The following is a 24570-nucleotide window of genomic DNA, read 5'->3' as shown; positions in this document are numbered from 1 at the left end:
GTCCCTAGGCAACACATAGGCCTGCCTACCTCTTGCTTGTGATCCCTAATGTGTGAGAACTCGCATTTTTATTTGAAGCGGGTGGGCTGTGGTGGTTGAGCAAGCCAAAAACCAACTGGAAGATTGTATTTTTAGGTCTGGCTGAGGGTTTTCTCATTTCACGTCACAATTTGGCAGGGTGATGGCATGCTGGCTATAAATATTGCATCAGTAAACATGCCTAATTGCACAGCACGCTGCTTATTTCTGGATAAGATAGTTTCCTGCAATTTATAGTGTGCCAATTTACTCTCAGACATATATGTTTTTAGGATTGCACCTTTAGACAGAGATGAGAGCTAGTACCTGGAACAGTAATGTATGGGGACGAATTCCTATTTTCAAGTACTAATCACATAGATTCAAGACACAGATGCCTGACTATACACTCTTAAATAGTAAAGCTTTTTACCCTTCTACTAATTCATATTGCCTCTCAAGCCGAGGAATGTGAACGTGCATGTGTGAACACACACATATGCACACCCCTTCACACTTCTTCCTCTTTCGCTGTCCCAGCTTTCCCTGAAACGCAGGCACTCTGCATGCAGCCCTCTCATGTGGTTGGAAAATATAGCTGACTAGAGTGAAGCCACACACAAGAAGATTCTGCCAGTGCTGCTCCAACTTTCTCTACCACTTAATGATGTTTGGGGCCCAGTGCAAAATGCTGGTCTGGTGTCTGATAGGTGTTCTGGACTACAACTCTGATCAGCCCCAGCCAGTACGGCCTTGGGAGCTGTAGTACAAAAACACCGGGCTGGCTAAGGCTCCCTTACAGAATCGGAAGGGCTTGGGCCCTCCGAATGGAAAATATAGCCACTGGGGTCAGCACAAATATTCTTGCAGCAAGCATAAACGACAAGGGAATTAAAGGAAGTGTTCTCCGAGCCAAACTAGAAGTGATGTTATTCACATCTTTAGTCCTTATGTGGCTGATTATTATTTTTATATAGCAGGTGTGGGGTTGCCGAATTTGTAGCAGGACTGCTGCATGGGCAAACACTCCCCACCCAAAATCTGGCTCACTGTCCTGATTATTTATGGTAAAAAAGCAGCCGCAGAATAGCTAATTACACAAATAACATCAAATCTAGTATGGTTCTCAGCTTGGAATTGACTTCCCACAAAAGGTTGGTCAGAGACGTAACCCAGAATCCTTCATTGACTTTTGACACATGAAGAAGTGAACAGCAGCTGATGGTTGTTTTTGTTTTTTAAGCACAGCATGCAAATAGGATTGTTTAATTTGTTCAAGCTTTCGCAAGGCTCATTTGGAATTTAGTGTGCTGAAATCTGAAAAGCAGCAACTGTGAATCAACCTTTTAAAAAAATCTTTCTTTGTGTGAGGACTGAAAAAATATGAAAAGAAGACAAGCACTGAAGTTTTGTTCTCTGAAAAAGGCTGCTTCATTCTTTGCAATTATGTAGATTAGAAAACCTTTCTTCCGACTAATCCACAAGGGTGATTCCAAGCATGGGGGCCTCAGGAGCTGAATTTCTGCCATCAGCCTGCTTGCTATCCATACCTGTCCTATTTTTAAACTCAGTTTCAGTAATCCCAGCAAATAATGTACATCATTCCATTCAGCCAGATAAATCTAATTTCTAATAATGCAGCTTACACAAGGCATTGTGGTAAAAAGTTGGTCAGAGTTAAAAAAAAGCCAAAGAATATGAAATATAAAACAATAATTTATTTTTTTAACTTCATTTACTTGTTAATGTTTATAACTAGTCATGATTTCATGAAAACTGCTTTCAATTTCAATACATTCAAATCTACAAAGCAGACAGCTACTACAATGGGCATTTCAAATTACACAAAACGGCCTTGTAAAAACATTGGACACACATGCACATTCTTCCAACAGGCCCACAGCCTTGGCAAACTTGCTTCAAAGTGTTTCAGGGCTGCACCATGCAGCAGTTTGCTTCTGCTCTTTCAAGTGATACCTACATACTTCCTTCAGAAACTGCAAAGAAAGAAAATAAAAGTGTGTAGCTCTTAGCCAGGACTCTTAAGAGGTTGTGTGCATAATACGCTTAGTGTAGTGTCTAGTTGTCCTCGGTCCCCAAACTGCTGTGGTAGTCGGCTGCCTCTGCTGTTTACCACCACACTTCACCCCCCTGCAAGAGGGCTGCAGCTACCCAGACATTCACAGCAGTCACAACACAGAGACCGTTACAACTTGCGACTTGCCAAACAGCCCACACAGAGTGCATTACTGAGCACAGGACAGGTCTCAATATCTGGCTAGTGGTCTGCACCGGGCTTGGTAGGTCACAAATTGGGCATGCATGCTGTGCCATAAAGCGAAGCAGTATGAGTGCACAACCCCAAAGACACAACTGGTTTGAGAAATCGTGTACATTACTGCAAAATGATTCTATCAAGAGTTTGGTAGTTCAGCTAAAATATTGATAAAACAGAAACTTGTGCAGAAAAAGGGCACAACAGCAAAGATATATTGCAAAATACTGCTTTGTTAAAAATACATATTTGAAGTTGTCTTTTGAGTTTCTGCATGTGTAACCTTTTTAAAATATGAATATAGTTTAAAAAGATATTACCTGTGTAAGTATGATTAATATGCTTTTCCTGTTATTTAAAACATCTTATGTAAAAGTGTAACACGTTACAAAAAAAGGTACTATTGGTATTCCAAATAAGGTCTGTCTGTTCCGTATTGCCTTAAAAGAGATTTTGGGTGGATGACTCTTTCTCTCCTCTTTTGCACCCAGAGTTCAGTATTTGAAGTATAAAGCCAATGAACGTGTCTTTTATTTACAATAAAAGAGAGGGAGCGTTGCCACATTTAACGAGGCAGGAATCTCTACCCCATCGGTAGGGTTTTATGTACACAACTTTGGCACCGGGAGATTATACAGTAGTCACCGACAGGAAGGAGTTGTAAACTTTTGTGCCGTCGGGTGACTTTGTGCCATGGGTCAGCAGTTCTTGGATTGTCATCCAATTGTCAAATATCTTTTTATTCCTTTTCTTCATCATTTTTTTGTGGCTCAGTTCTATGATATTCATTTCCTTCTTCTCTTCGGCCCCCTGCTGTTCCTTTAAACACTCTAACCTGCTCTGCATCATAAACTCGCGCCTTTTCCTCTGCTCCTTGGCTTTCACAACATGCTGCTTCCGCTCCTCCTTGCTCCAGTAACGGCCCATCTTCATTTCGCTGATGGCATCGTCGTCCGTCGTCATGCCACTGCGCTCTTCCTTGATCTTTATGGCACGCTCTCTCAGCAACCTGTCCCGCACGGGTCTCTTGGTGATGTAACGGGTCCCGTCGCTCCTGACTTTGACTTTCCATTCCATCCTGGGCTCGCTCTGGTTGGAAGAGTTCAAGTCTTTGCACATGCTCACTAAGCTCATTTGGCTCTGTGCGTACTCCACTGCCGACTTCTGCTGTATCAACTGCATGTAGCTCTGGTAGTGCTGGGCATGGGCAGGGATGTGCGCATGTTTATATGGAGAGTGGTGATAGGGAGATAAGTAGGAGGTGCCTGGTTTGGGGGGCTGAGCTGGGCTTTTGCTTCCGTCGCTCTCTTTCCTCTCTTTGATTTCCAGCTGCTCAGCATCTTTGGGGTGAGCTTTAGCTGTGCCGTATTCATGACTTTCTGGGCTAGACAGCAATTTTTTCTGAGACCCTTCTGCTCCTTCGCTGACTTGCAAATTGAGATCTTCTGCTGTCCTGCACAGAGAGTTGTTGGGGGAGATCTCCAAGGTGAGAGGCGTGCTCCGGCAACTTTCCCCTGTATTGTAAGCGCTGGAGCTGTCCTTGTCCGATTTCTCTGGGAGTTCGGTGATGTCCGAGAGCTCATGCCGGCGGACGTCAATGCTTGTGTTGTAGTTGCGGAAGCCGCTGTTGTGCAGCATCCATGGCTCTCGGTACTGCTCCTTCAGCTGCTGCATCTTGTGGGCCCTCACGATGTTGAGGCACTCCAGCTCAATGTTGCGCAGCTCCTCGTTCAGCATCTCCAGCTCCCGGTCCACGCTCTCGTGGTCACTCTTGCTCATATCCAGAGTGCTGTTGTGGTAGTACAGGCCATATGGGTTGGTGGACTTCACCTGGCACTTCAGTTCCAGCAGCTCGCGGAACCTCTCGCACTCGTCCACCGGGATGCCGAGGAAGTCGGCGTCGGCGCAGTCGGCGGAAATGAATGACTCGTTGCTGAACTGCATGTCCCCGCTGCCCAGCGTGTCGTGGCTGTAGGTCAGCTTCTTCTGGCTCCCCAGGGTGTTTGAGGAAGTCGTGTGATCATCAGCATTGTTCTCCTGCTCCGAGCTTTCGTCGTTCCGAGTGCTTTCATCGGTGCGCCCTACGCCACTGTCTTTCTCGTGTTGGTTTGATAAAATGGTGGCAGTATCTGTGGTGCCTCCATCCTCTTCATTTTTCTTCTTCTAAAGTCATCAAGAAAAAGTACATTCGTTAAGAAAAAAATGCAAATAAATATAATAGGCAGACTAATTTTCTTCTCCCTATTTGCAGAATTTTCTTCTACAGATTTTCTTCTATAAATTGCACACACACACACACTCACACTCACACTCACACACACACACACACACACACACACACACACACTCCTAATCCTAATAGATGAAATAGGTATGGTCCACATGGAACATCTCACGAGGAACACTAATAATGAGTTTTTGTAGGAAAGGTGCTTCTTTTAGTTTTACTTAGGAGTGGAAATTTCATTTTATACCTAGGAAATGCATAGTTCAGATGGTGATATACTTTTTGGATTGATCTCGGGTGTATTCTCCCCCCCTCCCCAATTTTTAAGAATCTATTATTCGGACCAGATTTTCAAAAGAACCCGAAACACTATTCAACGCATAAAATAAAACAAATTTATAACATTTGGATATTTTTATTTTTTCTGCATTTGAGGAATGTTGGATCAGAAGACCTTAATTCAAATCCCTGTGAAGAAATGTGGAAAGCTGTAGCTCAGTGTCAGATCACCTGCTTGACATGCAGAAGGGCTGAGTTTCAACCCCTAGCATTTCCACTGAGGGCTGGGAATGTCCCTTGGCTGAAATGCTGCTACTGGTGAGTGCAGACAGTCATGAACTAAATTGACCAGTGGTCTGACTCAGTGGACAGCACTGTCCTATGGTGTTTAGTGGATGCCCTTATACAGTTTCCCCATCACTCAGGATAAGCGGTTGGGTTGGAAGACCAAAGGGATTAATGATACATTGTAAGATGTTTGGGACAGGTGGAAAAGCAGAATCTTAACCACATACAAAAAATGGACAGTGCTCAAAAAGAAACTGAGTGCAGGTGTGGGCAGTCCTTTAAGTAATGAGGGTGCAGTGAAGAAATTCTACAATTGTAGGATGCTCTCTTGTCATTTATCCTTATTCAGAGACAGCTGTTCTTTTCCATCCTAGGAAGGGCTCACAGCATATGTAAGAAATGTTTAATGCAATGCTTAAATAAGAGCCAGGGAACAGCATGACTTTGGTTTGACAATAAGGTATTTCACCTAACAAAGTACAATGACATTTACCTGCTGAAGCATGCTGGCAGTAAACTGCATTGCCTGATGGTGCTGTTCTTCCAGCATGTCCATGTGTAAATCATCCAGAAAATCATTTCTGTCATCATCCATCCATCCTTCATCCAGCTACAAGGAGAAGAAATACAAAACAAATGCACTGAATATTGCTATGCGGATGTGACTCAATAAATAAAGGGAACTTAAGAACTGCTTTTCTGGGAATCTGACTTATTTCATGCACAACTTGTAACAACCTCAGCATACGAGTTGTGCTTCCTTCCTTGCCTGATGTGAATCTGAAGTGCAGAAGGATATTCCAGTTCTTGACAGAAAGCACAATGCATTATGAAGTTTTATGTGATGGGAAAATAATTTCCTCCACCCTCGTTAATTCCTAGAAACAGATCTGTTGGTGAGTTAAAGAATCCAGATGCGTTGGGAACTGCATGCATGCAATAGTAATGCAGCACTACCATAAAACAGGCAATAATTTTGGCTTGCTAAAAACAGCATGATGTACAAGACATGGGTGCTAGCGCCAGTAGCAGATGGTGGGGTGGTGATGCTTACCTGACCTCCTGGCCGCTTACTGCAAGGGGAAATGGTGGGGAGGTTAGCGCTATGCAAATGCATTGGCCCTGCTGGCCAGTTGCACAGTGCCAACCTCCTCACTGCCTTGCCCCTCCCACTCTCCCTTCCAGTAAGCAGCAGCAACTTCACTGCTGGGAGGTCAATGCCAATCCCCCATCCACACTGGTCAAGTCCACAGTTGGACTATTGCAGCATATAGCTAACTAATGCTGGATGAGTGAGATTGGGACAGAGTGAGGCCACATGGGTGCAGTTTTGAACAATAATCAGCACTATGCTAGACAGTTTATTCTGAATCCTGTGTAGTAACATGTCAGACAAGGCTGGGGACACACTATCTGAAGGTGCTGTTTGCTTGCAACTCTAGCACCATGTCCTTGCCCTCAGTAGCCTCACCCTTCCTAGCTTCTCTGCTCTCATATGTTGATGCATCTCTACCGGTACCTTCACTCACTCAGCTCTACCACCCTCAACTGTTGGAAGCATTGTGCTCTATAAAGCACAATGCCCATTGATGGTGCTGTATAAACAATAACTAATAATAATCAGATGCAGCACCTGGAGAATTTCTGGCCTTGCTATGAGCAAGGAAACGTTCTTGCTTTCTTCACTGGTAAGGAGTGCCACAGCTTCTTCGCGATTCTGAATCTCTATGCCATTAATCTGGAGAAAGAAATTCAAATCCCATTATATAGAAATCCAAAAGAAAGAACTCAGAAATTATATGTGAAGTGCACTTATATTTTTAAAAACCATGCAACTCTATGCAGGGAATTTTAGTCTGGGTTTAGACACATTTGCCTCATATGGAGTATTCCTCAGAACCAGCTGCACTGAAATGAATGAAAGCCTCATGTCAGAGTCATGACTTCAATTCTAAGTTTACCCATAAAGCCACTGGCCTGCCTTGACCAAGGTCAGTGCCCTTCAGACTCACTGGAAATGATTCACACCCAACTCTCAGAGATACTTTTTATGTAAAGAGGTCACCAAGCATCTACTCTAACTAATGCTGTGGCGGTTATTTTTGCCCAGTTATTTCCAAAGAAATGACCTTAGAAAAGAGATCACTTGTTATTTTGGGGTGGGGGAAGGAAGTACAGTGGCCATTATGAAGTGGACAAATGGTGTGTGGTCTTAATTTAAAGCTTCATTCATTCATACCAGCTTCTCAACATCTCATGCTTCCTGAAATGCCTATTATGAGAATGTTTGGGGTTGTATCCAATAAGTCATCCTGTTCATGCAAGAACTTCTCCTTGTGCAATGGAAGTCCTTCTCCCTGTGTGTACCCCAAATCTGTTTTGGAGGTTCCCCCAACCCTCCAATGCAGATTTGGCTGGGATGTGGGGAGATAGAGGTGCGAACAGGACAACTTTGTTGGATACAACTCTAAATCAGTATTGCCTCCATTAGGCTTTTGAAGAAGTGTGGCTTGGCAGGATTTTTCATGAGCAGCACTGAACTGCTCTGGAGGGTTTGATTTCCTTTAAATGGATTCCCTACCCCCCCCCCCCCAAAAAAAAAAAAATGTTAGATGAAGCTGAAAAACATAAGACTGCTTTCTCTGAGGGTAAAGGTTTTCATGAAATGGGCTGGGGGCATGGTAGGGATTTGGCACAACATGTAACTTTAAATCAACAGTTTTGACCGGCAACTCGTTTTAAGTGCCTCATCGCATAGAGAGTGCTGCTTTTTTCCAAGGCAGGATAGGCTCTAGTATTTAAAACTTTGCCCTGGCAAGATAAATACCTGCTCCTGCCACATAAACTTTACAGCATCAGAAAGTAATGTGACAACTGGGATTCACAGGGCTGTTTTGAGGCTGAATAAAATAAAGATGATAAATCTCTTTGCCTGCTAAAAGCGCTATATGATGGCAAATTCAATAACATTACGCCAGTGTTCAGAGACTGTTGAACTGTCCCCATTGGTAGTTTCTCACGAACATAATGCTGTCAGGCAACACTTTGGCTTTCATGGCTGATCTATGAAAGTAAACACGACTGCATTTGCCCTAAATTGCGAGCATCTGGCCTTCAGGTATTTCGTCAAAAGACTTATTTGGGGGAATATTTATACTGGGGACTTTTGAAATACATTTTCTTATATATTTTATTCTACTTACTGCATTTCTAGCCCACCTCCCCCCCCCGCAAGGACTTCAAGGTGCCTGGCATGCTTCTCCCTGCTCCTCATTTAATCTGCACAATCCTGTGAGGTAGGTTAGGGTGAGAGGCAGTGACTGGCCCAAGGTCACCCAGAGTGGGGATTTAAACCGTGGTCTCCCAGGTTCTAGTCTGACACTCCAACTACTACGCCACACTGGCTCATCGGTCGGAAATGTCACATAACAGGATAACTGAAGAAACTGTAATAGGATTTCATATAACATAAACTCACTTGAATTATACGATCGCCCTCTCTGATGCGACCATCTTTCGCAGCAATGCTGTTGGGATCAATCTACAAAAGAGCAGAAAGTTGGCTACTTTTTGCAGCATTTCTTCCCTGCGTACTTCCAACCACTGGCATGTTATCTGAGATTGCCTATACACATAGTTCACAATCCTTCTTGTTTCTCTTAGACATGGATGGGGAACCTCAGACCTGGGGCTCAAATGCTGCCCCTAGGCCTTTCTACCTGCCCCCAAGCCTCACACCCTCCTGAACCATGCCCCTCCACCCAGCATTGGACTCTCATTGAGTGTTTTTGCCTGGGTGGAATGAGTCCTCTAATAATTCTTCTTGCTTGCCTGGGTAGACGATAGAGAGGTGTGTGTGAGTGTGAAGAAACTAGCCTACTGCACAAACATACAATTTACATTTATTGCTTTGCCCACATTATTTGCCTGTGGCCCTGCCAACATAGGCATGTCACCCCCATAAATTTGCCCTGAAGGGAAAGTTACACTTGGGCTGAAGAAGGTTCCCCAACCTGAGAAAGAAACACTGCACTATTTTATTAGGAAACATGTGATTTGCAAGAGGTCCTAGGTCCCATCTCCGGCATCTCTAGGTACAGGTGGGGAAGAAACCTTAAAGTGCAGCTGCCAGTCAATGTAGACCTGGTGCCCTCCAGATGTTTTGTACAAGTTCCCCAGCCCCAGACAGTCAGGGATTATGGCAATGACAATCCAACAACATCTGGAGGTTGCCAGTCTAAGAAAGGTCAATGTAAACAATACTGGTCTAGATGGGGCAATCAATGGTCAGATTTAATACAAGGCAGCATCTTATGTTCCCTGTGTTCACAACTGGAACCACCACCTCTCTGGTCGCCACTCATCTGAAAGTGGGTACATCTGGAATAGGTCTTCTAATGTTGATCTTAAAAGAACAGAAATAGGTGCCTGAAATGTAGGAAAATCGTTCGATATTACATCAAAACTTGCTTTTGCAAGTAACGTGAAATGTAACTGACAGGGGGGAAATGACTTTTTCACAACTACAGTCAAAAGGCAGGTATTCTATTTGGTCTCACCTCACTGATATAAATGCCAATATCATCTTCATCATCAGTTCTGTAGCACACTGTAAGCCCAAACTTGTCCTGGCTGTTCACTCGATGCAAATCTACTTCCTAGGGCAAAGGAATGAGACGCTGGTGAATGTCTGTTTCTTTTTAAATATGTGGAAATATTTTGCTTACATTATAGTTTCTGTTTTTAAAAGATTGCACTATGTTAATTTACTGTGCTAGAAGTGATTATGGACACATGATCAATACAGAGGGCAATTCTGGCTCTTCTATCAATATGCAGTCGTTTTGGAAATAAGACTCTCTTATTGATCCTATAGAAGAAAAATGGTCCATCTCTTATGAAGTGGCACCCCCCCCCCCCCATTTTTAGTGCCTCCACTATAATATTTGTCAAGTGAGTCTTTGGAACCAAAGTCTTCCTACATTTCCAACACCCTAGGAACAGTAACATCATTAGCACAAAGAGATAAAGATTGAGATATAAATACTAAATCTATGCATTTCTGTAACTGGAGATGTTGTTTGTTCTCTAATCACATTTTAGCATTCTCTAGACTAGTGCAATGCAGTACTGGAATAGTCTCTAATCCAAATACTTCAAGGCAAAGTTTAGCCATGACTACATCCCCATAACGCAGGTGGCGCTGTGGGTTAAAGCCTCAGCGCCTAGGACTTGCCGATCGAAAGGTCGGCGGTTCGAATCCCTGCGGCGGGGTGCGCTCCCGCTGCTCGGTCCCAGCGCCTGCCAACCTAGCAGTTCGAAAGCACCTCCGGGTGCAAGTAGATAAATAGGGACCGCTTACCAGCGGGAAGGTAAACGGCGTTTCCGTGTGCGGCTCTGGCTCGCCAGAGCAGCGATGTCACGCTGGCCACGTGACCCGGAAGTGTCTCCGGACAGCGCTGGCCCCTGGCCTCTTAAGTGAGATGGGCGCACAACCCCAGAGTCTGTCAAGACTGGCCCGTACGGGCAGGGGTACCTTTACCTTTACCTTACATCCCCATAAAGGCACATAAAGGCGGGGCAAGTGAAAAACATTAGTGTTAGTGTTGCACTGAGAAAACAAGGTTGGCACAGATGACAACCTTTCATTGTTCTTGAGATGGAAGTTGTTTCATGGTCTGTGAAAAAGTGGCCTGCAGCAAGGTAGTGAGGAAGTCAAAAGCTGTTTCTTTCTAATCTTAGTTGCATGAAATGGGGAGATTAATTTATAAACTACACACATTATTATTGATTTCTAGACCACCTTTCACCAAAAATGATAGCAGAGCAATTTATAAGGTGTTATCAAACAAAATTCATCGTATCAACTGAATGACTAATTTACAATTATTAATTCCAGGAGGTCTACTTTAAGTAGGATTAATAGTGGATACAATCTTAAATTTTAGTCTCATGAATTACATAAGTAACAAAGTCAGCAGTATCATAAAAAATGGCTTAATGGCTTTCTACAGCTTGAGCGTGCTTTGCCATTTAAATGTCATACCTTTGTATTGTCAAAATTCAGCACAGAGTGGTGAAATTCTGTACTCAATGCAGATAATGAGTATTGTGCTATCCAAATACTGATGAGCTGAATTCTGACATGCCTGTGGTTTTCCTAGTACCCTTCATATGGACTGTAATTCTCATTAGCCCCTGCCAGCATGACCTATGGGTCAGGGATGATGGGAATTGTAGTCTAAAACATCTGGAGAGGATCAAGTTGGGGAAGACTGGTTTAGTACTTTGGTAGACCTCAGGATGCTCTTTTATATACTTTTCTGGGAGGTGGGGTGGGGGGGTTTAAACCTACTTTGAAGAGTTTTCCAAACCTCTACAATCAAATGTAAATACAGTCGTACCTTGGTTCTCAAACGGAATCCATTCCGGAAGTCCGTTTGACTTCCGAAAACGTTCGAAAATCAAGGTGTGGCTTCCCATTAGCTGCAGAAGCTTCCTGCACTCAATCAGAAGCCCTGGAAGGCGTTCGGATTCCAAAGAACGTTTGCAAACATTCGCTTCCGGGTTTTCAGAGTTCAGGAGCCAAAACGTTAGACTCGCAAGGTGTTTGCGAACTAAGATACGACTGTATGCTTTAAAAGTATCACCCATCATATCATGTGAAATTTGCATCTCATCCCTCATCTTTGAAAAAGAAATGCTGCAATCTCCCTCTCCAAGTGGGGACCACAGTTTCAAACCTGCTAACTCCCATGCTGCTTGTATTATGCAAATAGTTAAGTGGGGTGAGCAATGCCTATCCCCTAAAAATCCCTCTAACCCTTCCCCACCTCCCCAAATCATCAACAGCCTGGGTAAACATGGCATGATCTTGGTGTGAGAGGCGTTGCTTAAAGAACTGGGGACAATGGCCACAGCACTATCAAATTCAACATATATGTAAGTGGGCAACTGCACAGTCACATTTGACTTCAAAAGCCGGAACTTCCCCCAAATGAGGGAATTCGGAATAAGGAAATTTAAAGGGAAATCATGGTTTCCAAAACAGTATTACTAATTTGCGACATTTAACAACCAACTTTTTTTTACATAGTCCTTTGGATCTCTGGATAAACTAGACTAAAATGACAGCTTAATACTTTGCAGGATACCTAGCACCCCAAGTCTTTGGTTACTCACTGCTTAGAACTGCTTTAAGTATTCAGCAAAGCTGGCAGTACACAGACAGTGCTGTAATAATGAGCTTGGAAGCCATTTAAAAATTCCCACATTTGTGAGGCAAAGGGGAAAAACACACCCTGTGTTCCAATTGAAAGAGAGATTGCTGGCTTCTTCCTCCTGGTATTAATGCATTAAAAGTCCTAATAACATAATAGTCTTGCCTCTGAGCATCTCTCAATTTCAACCCGCGGTGCCATTCACCGGGGGAAGACAATAAAACTCACCAATATGAATAATTTATTGGCATGTCTAGATGACAGCTGCCACGATAAGCAATCTCTTGTTATTTACTTGTCAACATGTGTAATTTGTTTTGAAAAAAACAGAGCAGTAAATGTCAGTGACATTTCAGATGGTATTTAAATGATTTTCAATCAATAGGCACTATTGTGAATGGCTCCACACTCTCTCGTCGTGCTTTCTTTTGTTACAGAAAGGTTGAACGCATCAGTATAATGGCAGAAGTTTTCCATATTTCTAAGGCTCTGCCATTATTATTTTTAAAAAAGAGGATTGAAGCTGATCAATAAGGAAGATTAGATAATGTCAGCCAAGTACAGTTGCTGGGGTCAGTACTTTAGGTTTCATCAAGCAAATGGAAATGAAGTCAGTAAACTCTGGCTCTAATTTATGTTTAGGAAAGTTACTGCCTTTTCCTTTAAAAAACAAAACAAAAACAAATGATCCCTGATCATGGGTGCGATATGTGCCTGGTAAATGGCACCACTCACCATCTTGTCTGCAGCATGGACAGGATAAATCTTTTACCCCTTCTTAATAAGCAGCTAACATTACTTGGAGGGAGGGAGGCAGGGGCTCTTTAGCTTTTGCTTGTAGAAGACTGGGGGGGGGGGCATGATTTGGCCACAGAGTGTCAGACTAGGAGAGCAGGGTTCAAATCCCTACTCAGCAGGTTTTTACATTTTTTTTAAAAAAGTAATATTTATTCAGATTTTCAAAAATACAAAAATACAAAATAAAAAATAAAAACATATAAAAACCAAAAAAGTACATAACAGAAAAAAAAGAAACATACAAATTCAAATTACATCCTCTCATTAACTTGTTTCTTGGACCTCCTCACACCTCCCTTTTTGTATTCTAATTTATTCATTATTTCAGCAAATTCTTCCCATACTTCTCAATTTTTATTTAAATATTTATCTTAACAACCTGTCTCTATTTAACATTAATTTCATTAACCTTATCTTACCTTCAAAACCATAGAATTTCAAAATTTAAACTATATTTATATTTAACTCCTTGAAACCTTTCTACTAAAGCCAATTAATTCCTTTCCAGCACATTCTGATATTTCATTAGTATTACACTAATTACAAAAATAAAAAGATATATAAAAAGAAGTTCTCTTCTGATTTGATCTAACGTCCCTTCTTCCTGGTTTCGGGTTATGTCAGTCCTTTCTACCCATTACATCATGTCCATCAATCTGGTGTTCTAATGTCCGAGGCTCTCAGGTCTCTTCTATGCCCCCTCTGCAGGTTTTCTTGTTCTTGTTTGTGGTTACACACCTCCTTGTCCCTTGTTGGATTCTTTCGTAGTTTCTTCCCTTTCTCCTTGGGGAGTGGGTCTCCGGGGAATTCCATGCCGTAATAATCTCCATTTTCTTTCATCAGGTTATTCCATTCCCCACAATCCCACTCCCCTATGTTAATTTTGTAATCCAAAAGGTATTCCAGAAGTAATTAACTTGTTTCACAGTCCCACCAGAGCTAAGAACTTCAGAAACTTGCAGACACTCTCCAAATTCAATCTTCCAATGTTGCAGCTTTTGGTCATAGAAGACTTTGAGTCTCTCCCTTTGTATCTTTTGAGGTACAGTGGTGCCTCGCAAGATGAAATTAATTCATTCCACAAGTTTTTTCTTCTTGCGAGTTTTTCGTCTTGCGAAGCACGGTTTCCCATAGGAATGCATTGAAAATCAATCAATGCGTTCCTATGGAGACCGTCCGGGGACAGAGGGGAAGCGCCGAGCGCCTTCCCCTCTGTCCCCGGACCTGTTTAAAGCAAGGGGCGGCAGGGAGAAGATTGCTTCTCCCCGTTGCCTGCCCCGCAATCTCCGGGGACAGAGGGGAAGGCGTGCGCCTTCCCCTCTGTCCCCGGACCTGTTTTAAAGCAAGGGAAGGGGCAGCGGGGAGAATCGCTTCTCCCTGTTGCTGCCCCTTGGTTCAAAAGGGGTCCAGGGAGAGAGGGGAAGGCGCGCGCGCCTTTCCCTCTGTCCCCTCTTTTGAAGCAAGGGGCAGAGGGGAGAAGATTGCTTCTCCCCGTTGCCGCCCCTTGGTTCAAAAGGGGTCCGGGGAGAGAGGGGAAGGCGCGCGCCGACCCCTCTCGCTCTCCAAGCTTCAGCGAAAGCCTGCATTCACCCCATAGGACGCACCCAGATTTCCCCTTCATTTTTGGAGGGGAAAAAGTGTGTCCTATAGGGCAAAAAATACGGTAATCTAATCATAATCATGTGGATCAATCAAGAAATATGTTTTAGGACTGAGATCAAGTTTTATGTTTCAAAGATGTTCTATGTTTTATGTTTCAAAGAAGCTTTAATATTTCATGCTTTTGCTTTTCATTCTCTAGTATTTCAACAGAGAGCTTTAGCTTTTCAATATGCTTCAAAGCCAGAACGCTTCATTCCACATCTCCTGTTTGGGATATATTGTATGCGGGTAAGCCACTTGAGAAATATCTGAAATACACACACACATCTGAGGAAACCGTGCTCAGGCAAATGGTCTTTGTAAAAAATTCCCTTCAGAATAGCCTCAGAGCAGGTGTTTGGTACCTGAATTTTTATGAGTAATTAGATGTAGACTTACCCTTGGGTTCTATCTCCCCAGCCCTGGTTAGAAGTAGAAATAACTGGGATTTGATGCTACCCTAGATATGGTAATTTTGTGTACACAGAAAGAAGAACAGCTGTTTCCTAGCTGCCTATGCCTCAATAAAGTTTTTATGTAATCATAAAGCTTCAAAAGATTTTATGGACATCAACTCTATAAATTTTAAAAGCATCAAAGCAAAGAACATTTTTAATTTTCAGAGTACTTTTTGGAACAGAGTACTTTGCTTAAGCAAAAAACAATAGCACACCCTACAAGTACTAGGGTGTTCATTCCCATTACACAGTATAATTCACAGACCTCTACTTGTTTCTCAAAAAGTAATAACGTATTTTGGTTAACATGGTAAGGTGTGCAGATATTCCATGTATTATGGACCAAGAAATTATACAACTACTATAATAACTTCTACTTGAACAAAACAAAAAAAAATTTCCTTCCAGTAGCACCTTAAAGACCAACTAAGTTAGTTCTTGGTATGAGCTTTCGTGTGCATGCACACTTCTTCAGATAGAAGTGCATGCACACTTCTTCTGAAGAAGTGTGCATGCACACGAAAGCTCATACCAAGAACTAACTTAGTTGGTCTTTAAGGTGCTACTGGAAGGAAATTTTTTTTTGTTTTGACTATGGCAGACCAACACGGCTACCTATCTGTAACTTCTACTTGAACAAATAGTGACCGGCACAAAGGCCACAAGTGGGCTTCTAATAGGAGCACAAATAGGACTTGAGTGAACAGTCACTGCAGATATAGTTAGATGTCTCACATCTGGATCCTGAACATCTCTTCACATCAATACATGTGACAGCAGCAACCAACAGCGCCAGAGTAATGTTGTGCATTATGCAATTATAATTTAGAATATGCACAGAGATCCGTTGTAGGCCCACTGAAGCGAAAGGAGGATGTGCAGCCACTGTGAAGGATGATTGTACCCTAATTGTCTTAGAAGTCAGGAATGATCTAAAGAGGATACATATTATAAGTGTCATGAGTAAGCATTAGCATAACTTTTTGAGATGTAGATTACCCTTTTCTTATATAGAGCTCCGATAAAACCAAAGCATGTGCAGATATGAGATCTCTGAAACTGAAATGGATGCAAGACAATTACATAAAATTATTCAGGCCCTACGCCAACTGGTGGCAGATAAAGAAAGCTAAACAACCTGAATGCTGAAATATAAGTGCCATTTACAGTGAGACAAGAATACCATAATGTGCTATGATATTATATGCCTCTGGCCATTCATAACACTAAGGTTTCAAAATAAAAGATAATAGTAAATTAGCCTCTGTATACGCAAATGGAAATTTGTGCCCAACAGATTATTATATTGTGTTGCAGACAATCTTCTGTTATAGGGGCAGGTTAAAACTTTAGAAACACGGAGCCAGTCTTTTCAAAATATGTACTTGTATTGGAAATAAAATTCTCTGGAGTAAGTAGGGCTATAAGATAAGGAGCTTGGATGCTTCCCTCAGTTTTGTCAGAAAGCAAATCCTAATGACAGATATCAAATCTGTGTCCAGTGGGCTTCCCTACAGTCAGCAGAGATTTAACTGTAAAAACCAGGATCCTAGAAAGTCAGCTATGTCCAGTTTTGTTGAGCATTTTACATAGACTCATAGACTTGGATACAGGATTCTTTTGCCCAATGTGGGACTCAAACTCTGAGATGGAAGAGGTTCATGCTCTACCAACTGAGCTATCTGAAAAAGCTTACCAGTCACCACTCTTCTTGAAATGAAGCTAAACCACAATCAGGTGCACACTTTTTGCAAATAAATCCCACTGAATTCAGCTAAATTTAGTTTTGAGAAATCATTCCCAAAATCAGGCTGGTAAGGATGGGTTGACCTGTACTTTTACTGCTCTCACATTTTTGTGTGTGTTTGGTGCTCTAGACAAGGTACATGTTCTAAGGTTCATCTGCAGTAATGCATTTAATGATATCCTACCTCTCAGAAGAATCAGTCACTTTAACTGCTTTTTGTTATCATGGTATCTGTTAGGAGATTACTAAACTGTCTGTAAGTGAACCCTTTAACAACGCTACCCTGTATGTTGAAACAACATGGAAATCTACTTGTATTTGTGGTGGCTGCTTTAGAAAGTATGTAGAGGCAATGTTATTTACCGTATTTTTCGCTCTATAACACGCACCTGACCATAACACGCACATCGTTTTTAGAGGAGGAAAACAAGGGAAAAAACATTCTGAATGAAACAGTGGATGTATCATTTTTGTGCTTCATGCTGTGGCCACAGACATGTGATCTGATGGTGAATTTGGGGTGACCCAATGCAAAAATCCTGAGAATCCCTGTGGATCCATGCTTTGTAACCACGTTTTTGCACCATTGCAGCCCCAGGCAACAGTGGGTGTGTGATTTGGGGGGGGGGGCAGGCTGTAGCCATGGACATGCTATGTGATCTGATGGTGAATTTGAGGTGACCCAATGCAAAGATCTTGAGGATCCATGTGGATCCATGCTTTGTAACCACGTTTTTGCACCATTGCAGCCCTGTTTTTGCATCAGATCATTGCTATGTGATCTGATGGTGAATTTGGGGTGACCCAATGCAAAGATCCTGAGGATCCATGTGGATCCGTGCTTTGTAACCACGTTTTAAGTGGGGAGGGAAGGAAAAATATAGAAGGGACAAGGAGCACGAGAGGGGTGTGCGGAGAAGCAGCTGGCTAAGAATGCAGGAGAGGGGTTTAAAGGGGGGGGGAGGAAGGCAAAAGTCCACCCACCCACTCAAGCCAGCCCTCTCTCTCTCTCTCATCTGCATGTTTTCCGCTGCCTGCCGAGTCCCCAGACGCAGCAGCAGCAGCAGCAGCACCACCGGAGCAGGGACGCTCTGCTTTCCTCTCTACTTGCCTGGAGGGGAGGGGTTGCCTGGAGGGGAGGGGATTTCACTGCTCTTTGTTCCGTCTGAGCAAACAGCAACTGAAACAGAACAGGGTGGGCAGTAAGACCCTGAGGCAAAATGCAGGAAAGCAGCAGCCTCCTCTCCTCCGTGACGGCGCAATATGATTTTTGCCTGATTTTTGCCATGCACTTGGGACAAACGGCTCCAGGGACCACACATTCACTCTATAACACGCACAGACATTTCCCCTTACTTTTTAGGAGAAAAAATCTGCGTGTTATAGAGGGAAAAATACGGTATTTATTTCCTTGATCATTTTTAAACGGCTTTATGGCTCATATATGTATACGTGTATACATAAGATATGGACCCAATTAAAGCTTCAGAGTAAGAGTTGCAATTTAGAAAACCGTTGAAATGCTACCATGACATTGTTCTTTTATTATTTCTTGGTTTGAGCTTTAAGAGAGGCTGTGTAATATGCTGGGGGCTGCATTCCTTGTAACACCAGATGCCAGTTTCAGATACTGAACTTAAAGGCCTTCAATGGCCTGTTCTTGGCAGATACTCAATTCTTGTGACTAATATCAGCCTGTACAGATTGCTAGGCAATTCTACTGCGTTTCACTGAATTCTAGCAAGAACTATAGTCATTTACACAGGGGACTTGTTGACTATATCTGTTAAGTCATTAATTGTGAGTTAGGATGGCCATAAAAGCCTAGATGATGGACTGGAATTCAGAGTGTATTTTATGGAGAGAGTAGTCCAGGTGGTGTGGTTTGATATTTTACATCCTTTTCAGCATTCTGACTCGAGTCAATGAAAAAGTGCGTCTGCAGTCTGTTTAAAACAAATCTGTCAATAAGCAAACAATACAGCTAGAAGCTGCCCGAGTGTTTGTTACACTTTGACCCTTTCCATTGATCTCAGTCTCCCAGGTTTGAAACGATTCTTAAAGGCTTTCAGAGAAAGGCTATTTAAGCTGCAAGCATTTCCTAAATGTTTAGCCAGTACCGTTACACAGTTTTATTATTTTAACAATCTAAGTGCTCTCTTAATGTCAAAATTATAAAATGCCGTGAAATGATTTGAGTCGCACGTGCTATAGTTACTGGCTGGCAAGAGCATATGTGGAAACACCTGCCAGCTTAACCTGTCTGACACTATGAGCAGTGATAGCAGCAACAGTTTGTTGCCCAGCTCCTACCACGCCCATACCATTTCAGCAATGGCGGCAGACTGCCTGAGTTGAGTTCCCTGTTCTGTAGCGGGGAGGGCAAAGGAAACACTTTTTTGGATTGCAGTTGTTGCTTTTCAGAAAACCACCTTCTGTGTGTAAGGGTTTGCTGGAGATAAGAATTCAGCAGGAATGGGAAGTTAATCTGGACCCCTGCTTTGGGATTTTCAAAGTGGTTTGGAGTGGCATTTACCTCAGCATTATCTTCTAGAATGATGAGCCCAAGCGACTTTGTATTCCCCCTCCCTTGTTTATCTGTATGTGTACAGGGTGGGAGCTAGAGGTCTTTTAGTGGGTGGCAGTTTGAGCAAAACCATGAAGCTGGAGACAGATTAAGCTAGTCATTCTTAAATTTCATTAAAACCCATGCAGCAAGTTAGTCAAAGCTTGAATTCCATGAGGCGAAAGTGTGACCTCTGGAGTGTGACCAGCCCATGATTTTGCTCAAACTAAATGAGACACATGATATTTCTTTATTTGTCTTTTTAAAATATATTTCATTGCTCTACTTTTGTACTTTTTACTAAACTTATGATTTGAATTTATGTTGTCTAGGATAGCAGGGGAAGCATCTTGACTGGGGACTTTGAGAGAACAATAACAAACCATGGAGGACAAAGAAGCACTTTGCTGTAAACAAATGGAGGCAAGCCATGCTTCTTTCAGATGTAAACATTTCTACAAGAATTAAAAACACACAAAACCCTACAAGCTTCTCTTTGAAATCTATACCACAAGTATAAAACTATGCTTTTGATACTGTGTTCCCACATGAAAATCCATGTATGCAAAACTGTAAAAAGTGTATAAATAAAAACCTTATCTCCCCAAATTATTATTCACCCCCTCACAAGTATAACTAGAACAGATAAGGAGAAACCTATGGCTGCTTGTATTATGAGCTGAGGACATGACCTCTAATCCTTTAATTACACAACATATAATTAACTACATATTAAAATTAGTAAGCACTAATTTCCTGCTGTCTGTACAGCCAATTGCAGAGTAAAAAGATTTTCCAATATATTTTGGTAGCATAAGTTCATAATTTGATTGCAGCACTAGTTGCTCAGTCCTTGGCACATGAAAATATAATAAAAATATTTTGTATGTTGAATGGTTGCTTCTAGTTATTACTCATACCTCTAATTCTAGCTCTTCTCTGTCCATTTCTTGATGAATGCCTCCCATATAATCATTTGGGTCATAGTATTCGTGCCCTGATGAATGCCTGGGAAAATAAAGCACAGTTTAGGTTATCACTCCCTATTCTAATTAATATATTAATCCTCCCCCAGCCTCATGGCAGATCATCACTAACATGTCACACATACATCAAGAATGATGCGCTGCAGGTGATCAATGGTGTTGAGGACGTAAGCTCATTAAACAACAGAGAAAACAAATATTTATTTTTTTAAAAAAACTGTCTCGCTGCCTTAACATATTGGCCAACCAGGCAGAGCTGCCCACTAGAGAGACAGAAGGGAACATTTGTCAAAGACAGGTGATGGTATGAAAAAATGCTGTGGAGGTAAAGCTTGGGGGTGGCATGATGGACCCATGAAGGGGAAAAAATGAGGGCCAGAAAAAGAGGGATGGCAGAATAAGTATTAGCACACACATTTTATTATTCAGGGTAGTGGTCATAGGTTCCCATGTTACACCTGAGCACAGGCTCCACACTTCTACTACTTCCACTGAGAAAACTCAGGGGGGAAACATACAGGCTGGTTTCCTAGCAACCACCTTTCCACGCGCCCTCTTATCACCTCAGGAACAGGAAAATATGCTAACATCCATCCTCCAATTCCCTCTGCCTCGGAGGTGGAGGGGAACCACAGTGAGCATGTGAGAAAAGAACGGTAACTTAATTAATAATTATTCTTTTTTCTTTTTTAAAGAAAGCTGTCCTCAGAAAAGCAATATGGATACTGCACAATAATAGCATGAGAACATGACCCCTGGTGCCTAATCTCTGACAGAAATTGCACCAATATATCACCTTCCCAATCCCGAGCTTTGTAGCACATGCTCATTTGCCTGATTTCTGATTGTGAAAATAATGTTTTGTCTTTAATAATGATGTAAGTTTTTTTTTTTTTTAAATGGATATATATTTATACGCAGAGGAAGTGGGCAACCAGGTTTTAATTCCGCTTTCAAAATATGAGAATTTGGGATGATAACTCAGTGAAATTGACTTTCAACAGGTCCACAGTTGTCAAAAAGAAGCAATATATAGTTAACATCTGGAATTCACTTCGTTGGGATATGGAGACGGCTATAGATGACGTTATGGGACGCAGGTGGCGCTGTGGGTTAAAGCCTCAGCGCCTAGGGCTTGCCGATCGAAAGGTCGGCGGTTCGAATCCCTGCGGCGGGGTGCGCTCCCGCTGCTCGGTCCCAGCGCCTGCCAACCTAGCAGTTCGAAAGCACCTCCGGGTGCAAGTAGATAAATAGGGACCGCTTACCAGCGGGAAGGTAAACGGCGTTTCCGTGTGCGGCTCTGGCTCTGGCTCTGGCCAGAGCCGCTTCATCACGCTGGCCACGTGACCCGGAAGTGTCTCCGGACAGCGCTGGCCCCATGCCTCTTAAGTGAGATGGGCGCACAACCCCAGTCTGTCAAGACTGGCCCGTACGGGCAGGGGTACCTTTACCTTTACCTTTTATAGATGACGTTAAAAAGAACTAGGTAAATTCATTAGGCACCATAACAAAAGAAAACGAGTCTCTATGTTCAAGGATTCTATCTTTCTGAATACCAGACGTTGAGGACCATCTTCTCAAGTAGATTGAGGGGATCCAACATGACATCTTGATGTGCGATTTCGTAAGAAGCCAGGACTCTTGTTTATATATTGATGGGAGAGTTGGGACTCCTCTCTCTCTCTCCTTCCATGTAGTGGGATCCCATGCTGTGGGAGGGTACTGACTAGATTTGACGGTCCCATGTGACTGTTCTATCTGCATGGGTGATTTATTCACAGAAGTCTCAAGCAGTTGGGATCTGTCTCTGCATGTGATGGGGGCCTAAGTTACCCAGTATTCTACAATTACTGACACTTCACTCTGCTATCAGCCTCCCCCAACTGGGTGCCCTACAGATATTTTGGACTACAGCTCCCATCAGCCACTTCCCAGCACTGTGGAAGGAGTCCAAGGGGGAGTGGCCACATTCTTAGGCTGAAACCATGTTGAAGCAAGAACACTATCCAAAGCTCCATTGGAAGGTCCTTCTTTTATTTCATTGCCAGTGCATGCACAAAAGTGGACGTTGCTTTTTACCACTCATGCACCATCCTATCAGCAATGTCATTGCCAGTTTCTTTGAACAAGATGGGAAGAGTTCCATCACAAACGGCACTCCACATTTGTTGTGGGAGAAAATGATTCCTGTACTATCAGTATAGGTGGACTTGCAAATACGTAAAGGGGTGTGTGTGTGTGTATAACTTGCTAGTATAGAAGTTTCAGACTCCCATTAACAGTAATTAAAAATTGATTTTAAAAATTCCTTGACAACATTTTAAAGAAAGATCAGCCCTACAGAACGGCTTATTTGTGTAACATTGCCACGGGATTATAATAAAAGGTAATTAATACACTGAAAGAGAATGTAGTGGCTCCTAGCAATCTGCAATTTATGGCCACCATTAAAAAACGGATAAGATTGAACAGCAGCACTGTAAACAGGTAGTAAAGAGCACTGCCAGACACATACGCCATAGTCCAGATTTTAGGGGGAAGACCTGCAGCCCAAAAGGTCCCAGGTCCAATCCTTGGTTTTTCTAGTTGGGAGACCCAAGGCATCAGGCCTGGGAAATTTCTCTGCTGGAGACCCTGGAAAGCCATTGCTGCGGGCCAGAGTTCTAAGAAACTCTTTATTTATCTGTGGGTTCACTCAGCCTTTTCCTCCTCATCTAAAGGCATATAGAGACTTGGCATAATTGCGTATGCAAACTTAGAAGTGAGCAGGTAGCCTCATAGCATTTTATTTTTAATTGTCTTGTTCATTTGGTTTCTCTTTCACAATGCCAATGGGCCTGCAATTTCTCAACAGTCAAAGTTACTGCACTGTTTCCACCATTTCGTGAAACTGGTTGAACATGTGGGACACAGACGAAAAAATTGCAGTGCTGAGTGTTCCCTGCCACTAGATTTGCCTAATCCCAGTTTTCCATTTTTCCTTCCAGCAGTCAGCATTCTGTGGCCATTGAGCATGCTCAGTCCTACTGGGGTCCCTCCCTTCTTCCTTAGAGTGCCCCTGCCTAGATATATATTTTTTTGTACTTGGTTCCCCCATGTCTGCTGATACCCGCTTCTTGTGTCTGGGCAATGTCACTTTGGCAATAGCACTCACAGACTGAACATCAGAATTAGAGTGGATGGTTGCATAAAATCTTGCAGATATTTCAGTCCTAATGTTTTTGCTCCTGAAAATGGCAGTTTAGATCTTCATAATGATGTATGGTCGTTGTATATTTTCATCCCAAGTGTATGAAATCTAGCCCCAGTGCTTCATTGCTTCAGTGTTTACTGCCTTTTAATGTAGCGAGGTACTTACTCCTCAGGTAAGAGATATGGATCCAGTACTGAAACTGGTGGGGTAGGTGAGCTCATCTTGGTAAGAGCCATGATGTGTTCAAAGGTGATGTCAGTCTGGGTGCCCATATCCACCAGGAGACATTCATGAGAGGGGCTGAAGATTTTGCTGCGCGGCGCTCTCCTTAGAACCTGAACCACGATGGGATCTTTAGCTGTTTTGAAGGCTTCTACTGCTTGGTCATGGGTTGCTTTAGATAAATCTTTTCCATTTACCTGTGAGGGAAGAGGAAGAAAGGTGAGTGTCGTTTATCTAGCGTTCCCTTCATGTAAAACCATTCATGATATGAGCTTCGTTTTTGTAAGTGCTACTTGAAAGTAAGGCTGGAGCTCTGGATCACCTAACTCTAACCTGTTGTGCATTACCAATGAGAAAGAACAGCAAGTAGTTCATAGTGGGTGGTTAAATTTCTGCGGAACAAGCGACCACCTTTTGGCGACTTCAGAAAGTCACAGCCCGATTCACTTCCATTTGAAATCAGTTCAGGGAGAGTGTGGGCATAAAAGAAAAAGAAAAAGTTCAGGATATTGGACTAAGCTCTTATTGCACTGTTTGGCACATCATCAAAGGCTCATAGTTTTAAACTGTATTATCACAGGGGCTTTGTTATAGCTCTGATCTACAGAAGAAGAACATGATACAGGAAGCAAAAGTGGCTACATCCATGAAT

At 42.6% G+C, this 24570-nt stretch overlaps 1 protein-coding gene across 3 annotated transcripts in view; it reads right to left on the bottom strand.

The window, feature by feature from the left end:
* Nucleotides 1-1714: 1714 nt before the first annotated feature.
* Nucleotides 1715-24570, bottom strand: part of PDZRN3 (PDZ domain containing ring finger 3) — a 179181-nt gene continuing 156325 nt past the window's right edge. For all 3 annotated transcript variants that reach the window (XM_079958733.1, XM_079958734.1, XM_079958735.1), the window contains 7 exons: nucleotides 23862-24115; nucleotides 20438-20525; nucleotides 9647-9745; nucleotides 8566-8628; nucleotides 6721-6825; nucleotides 5581-5697; nucleotides 1715-4456 (listed from right to left, as the gene is read on the bottom strand). In XM_079958733.1, the coding sequence (XP_079814859.1) occupies nucleotides 2924-4456; nucleotides 5581-5697; nucleotides 6721-6825; nucleotides 8566-8628; nucleotides 9647-9745; nucleotides 20438-20525; nucleotides 23862-24115 (2259 nt within the window). In that variant the 3' untranslated portion in view covers nucleotides 1715-2923. The remainder of the gene's footprint in view (nucleotides 4457-5580; nucleotides 5698-6720; nucleotides 6826-8565; nucleotides 8629-9646; nucleotides 9746-20437; nucleotides 20526-23861; nucleotides 24116-24570) is intronic.

The sequence above is a fragment of the Podarcis cretensis genome (assembly GCF_951804945.1).
Source record: "Podarcis cretensis genome assembly, chromosome: 2".
NCBI lineage: Eukaryota > Metazoa > Chordata > Lepidosauria > Squamata > Lacertidae > Podarcis > Podarcis cretensis.
The sequence above is the reverse complement of the archived record's forward strand: the minus strand, read 5'-3'. Positions and strand labels throughout refer to the sequence as shown.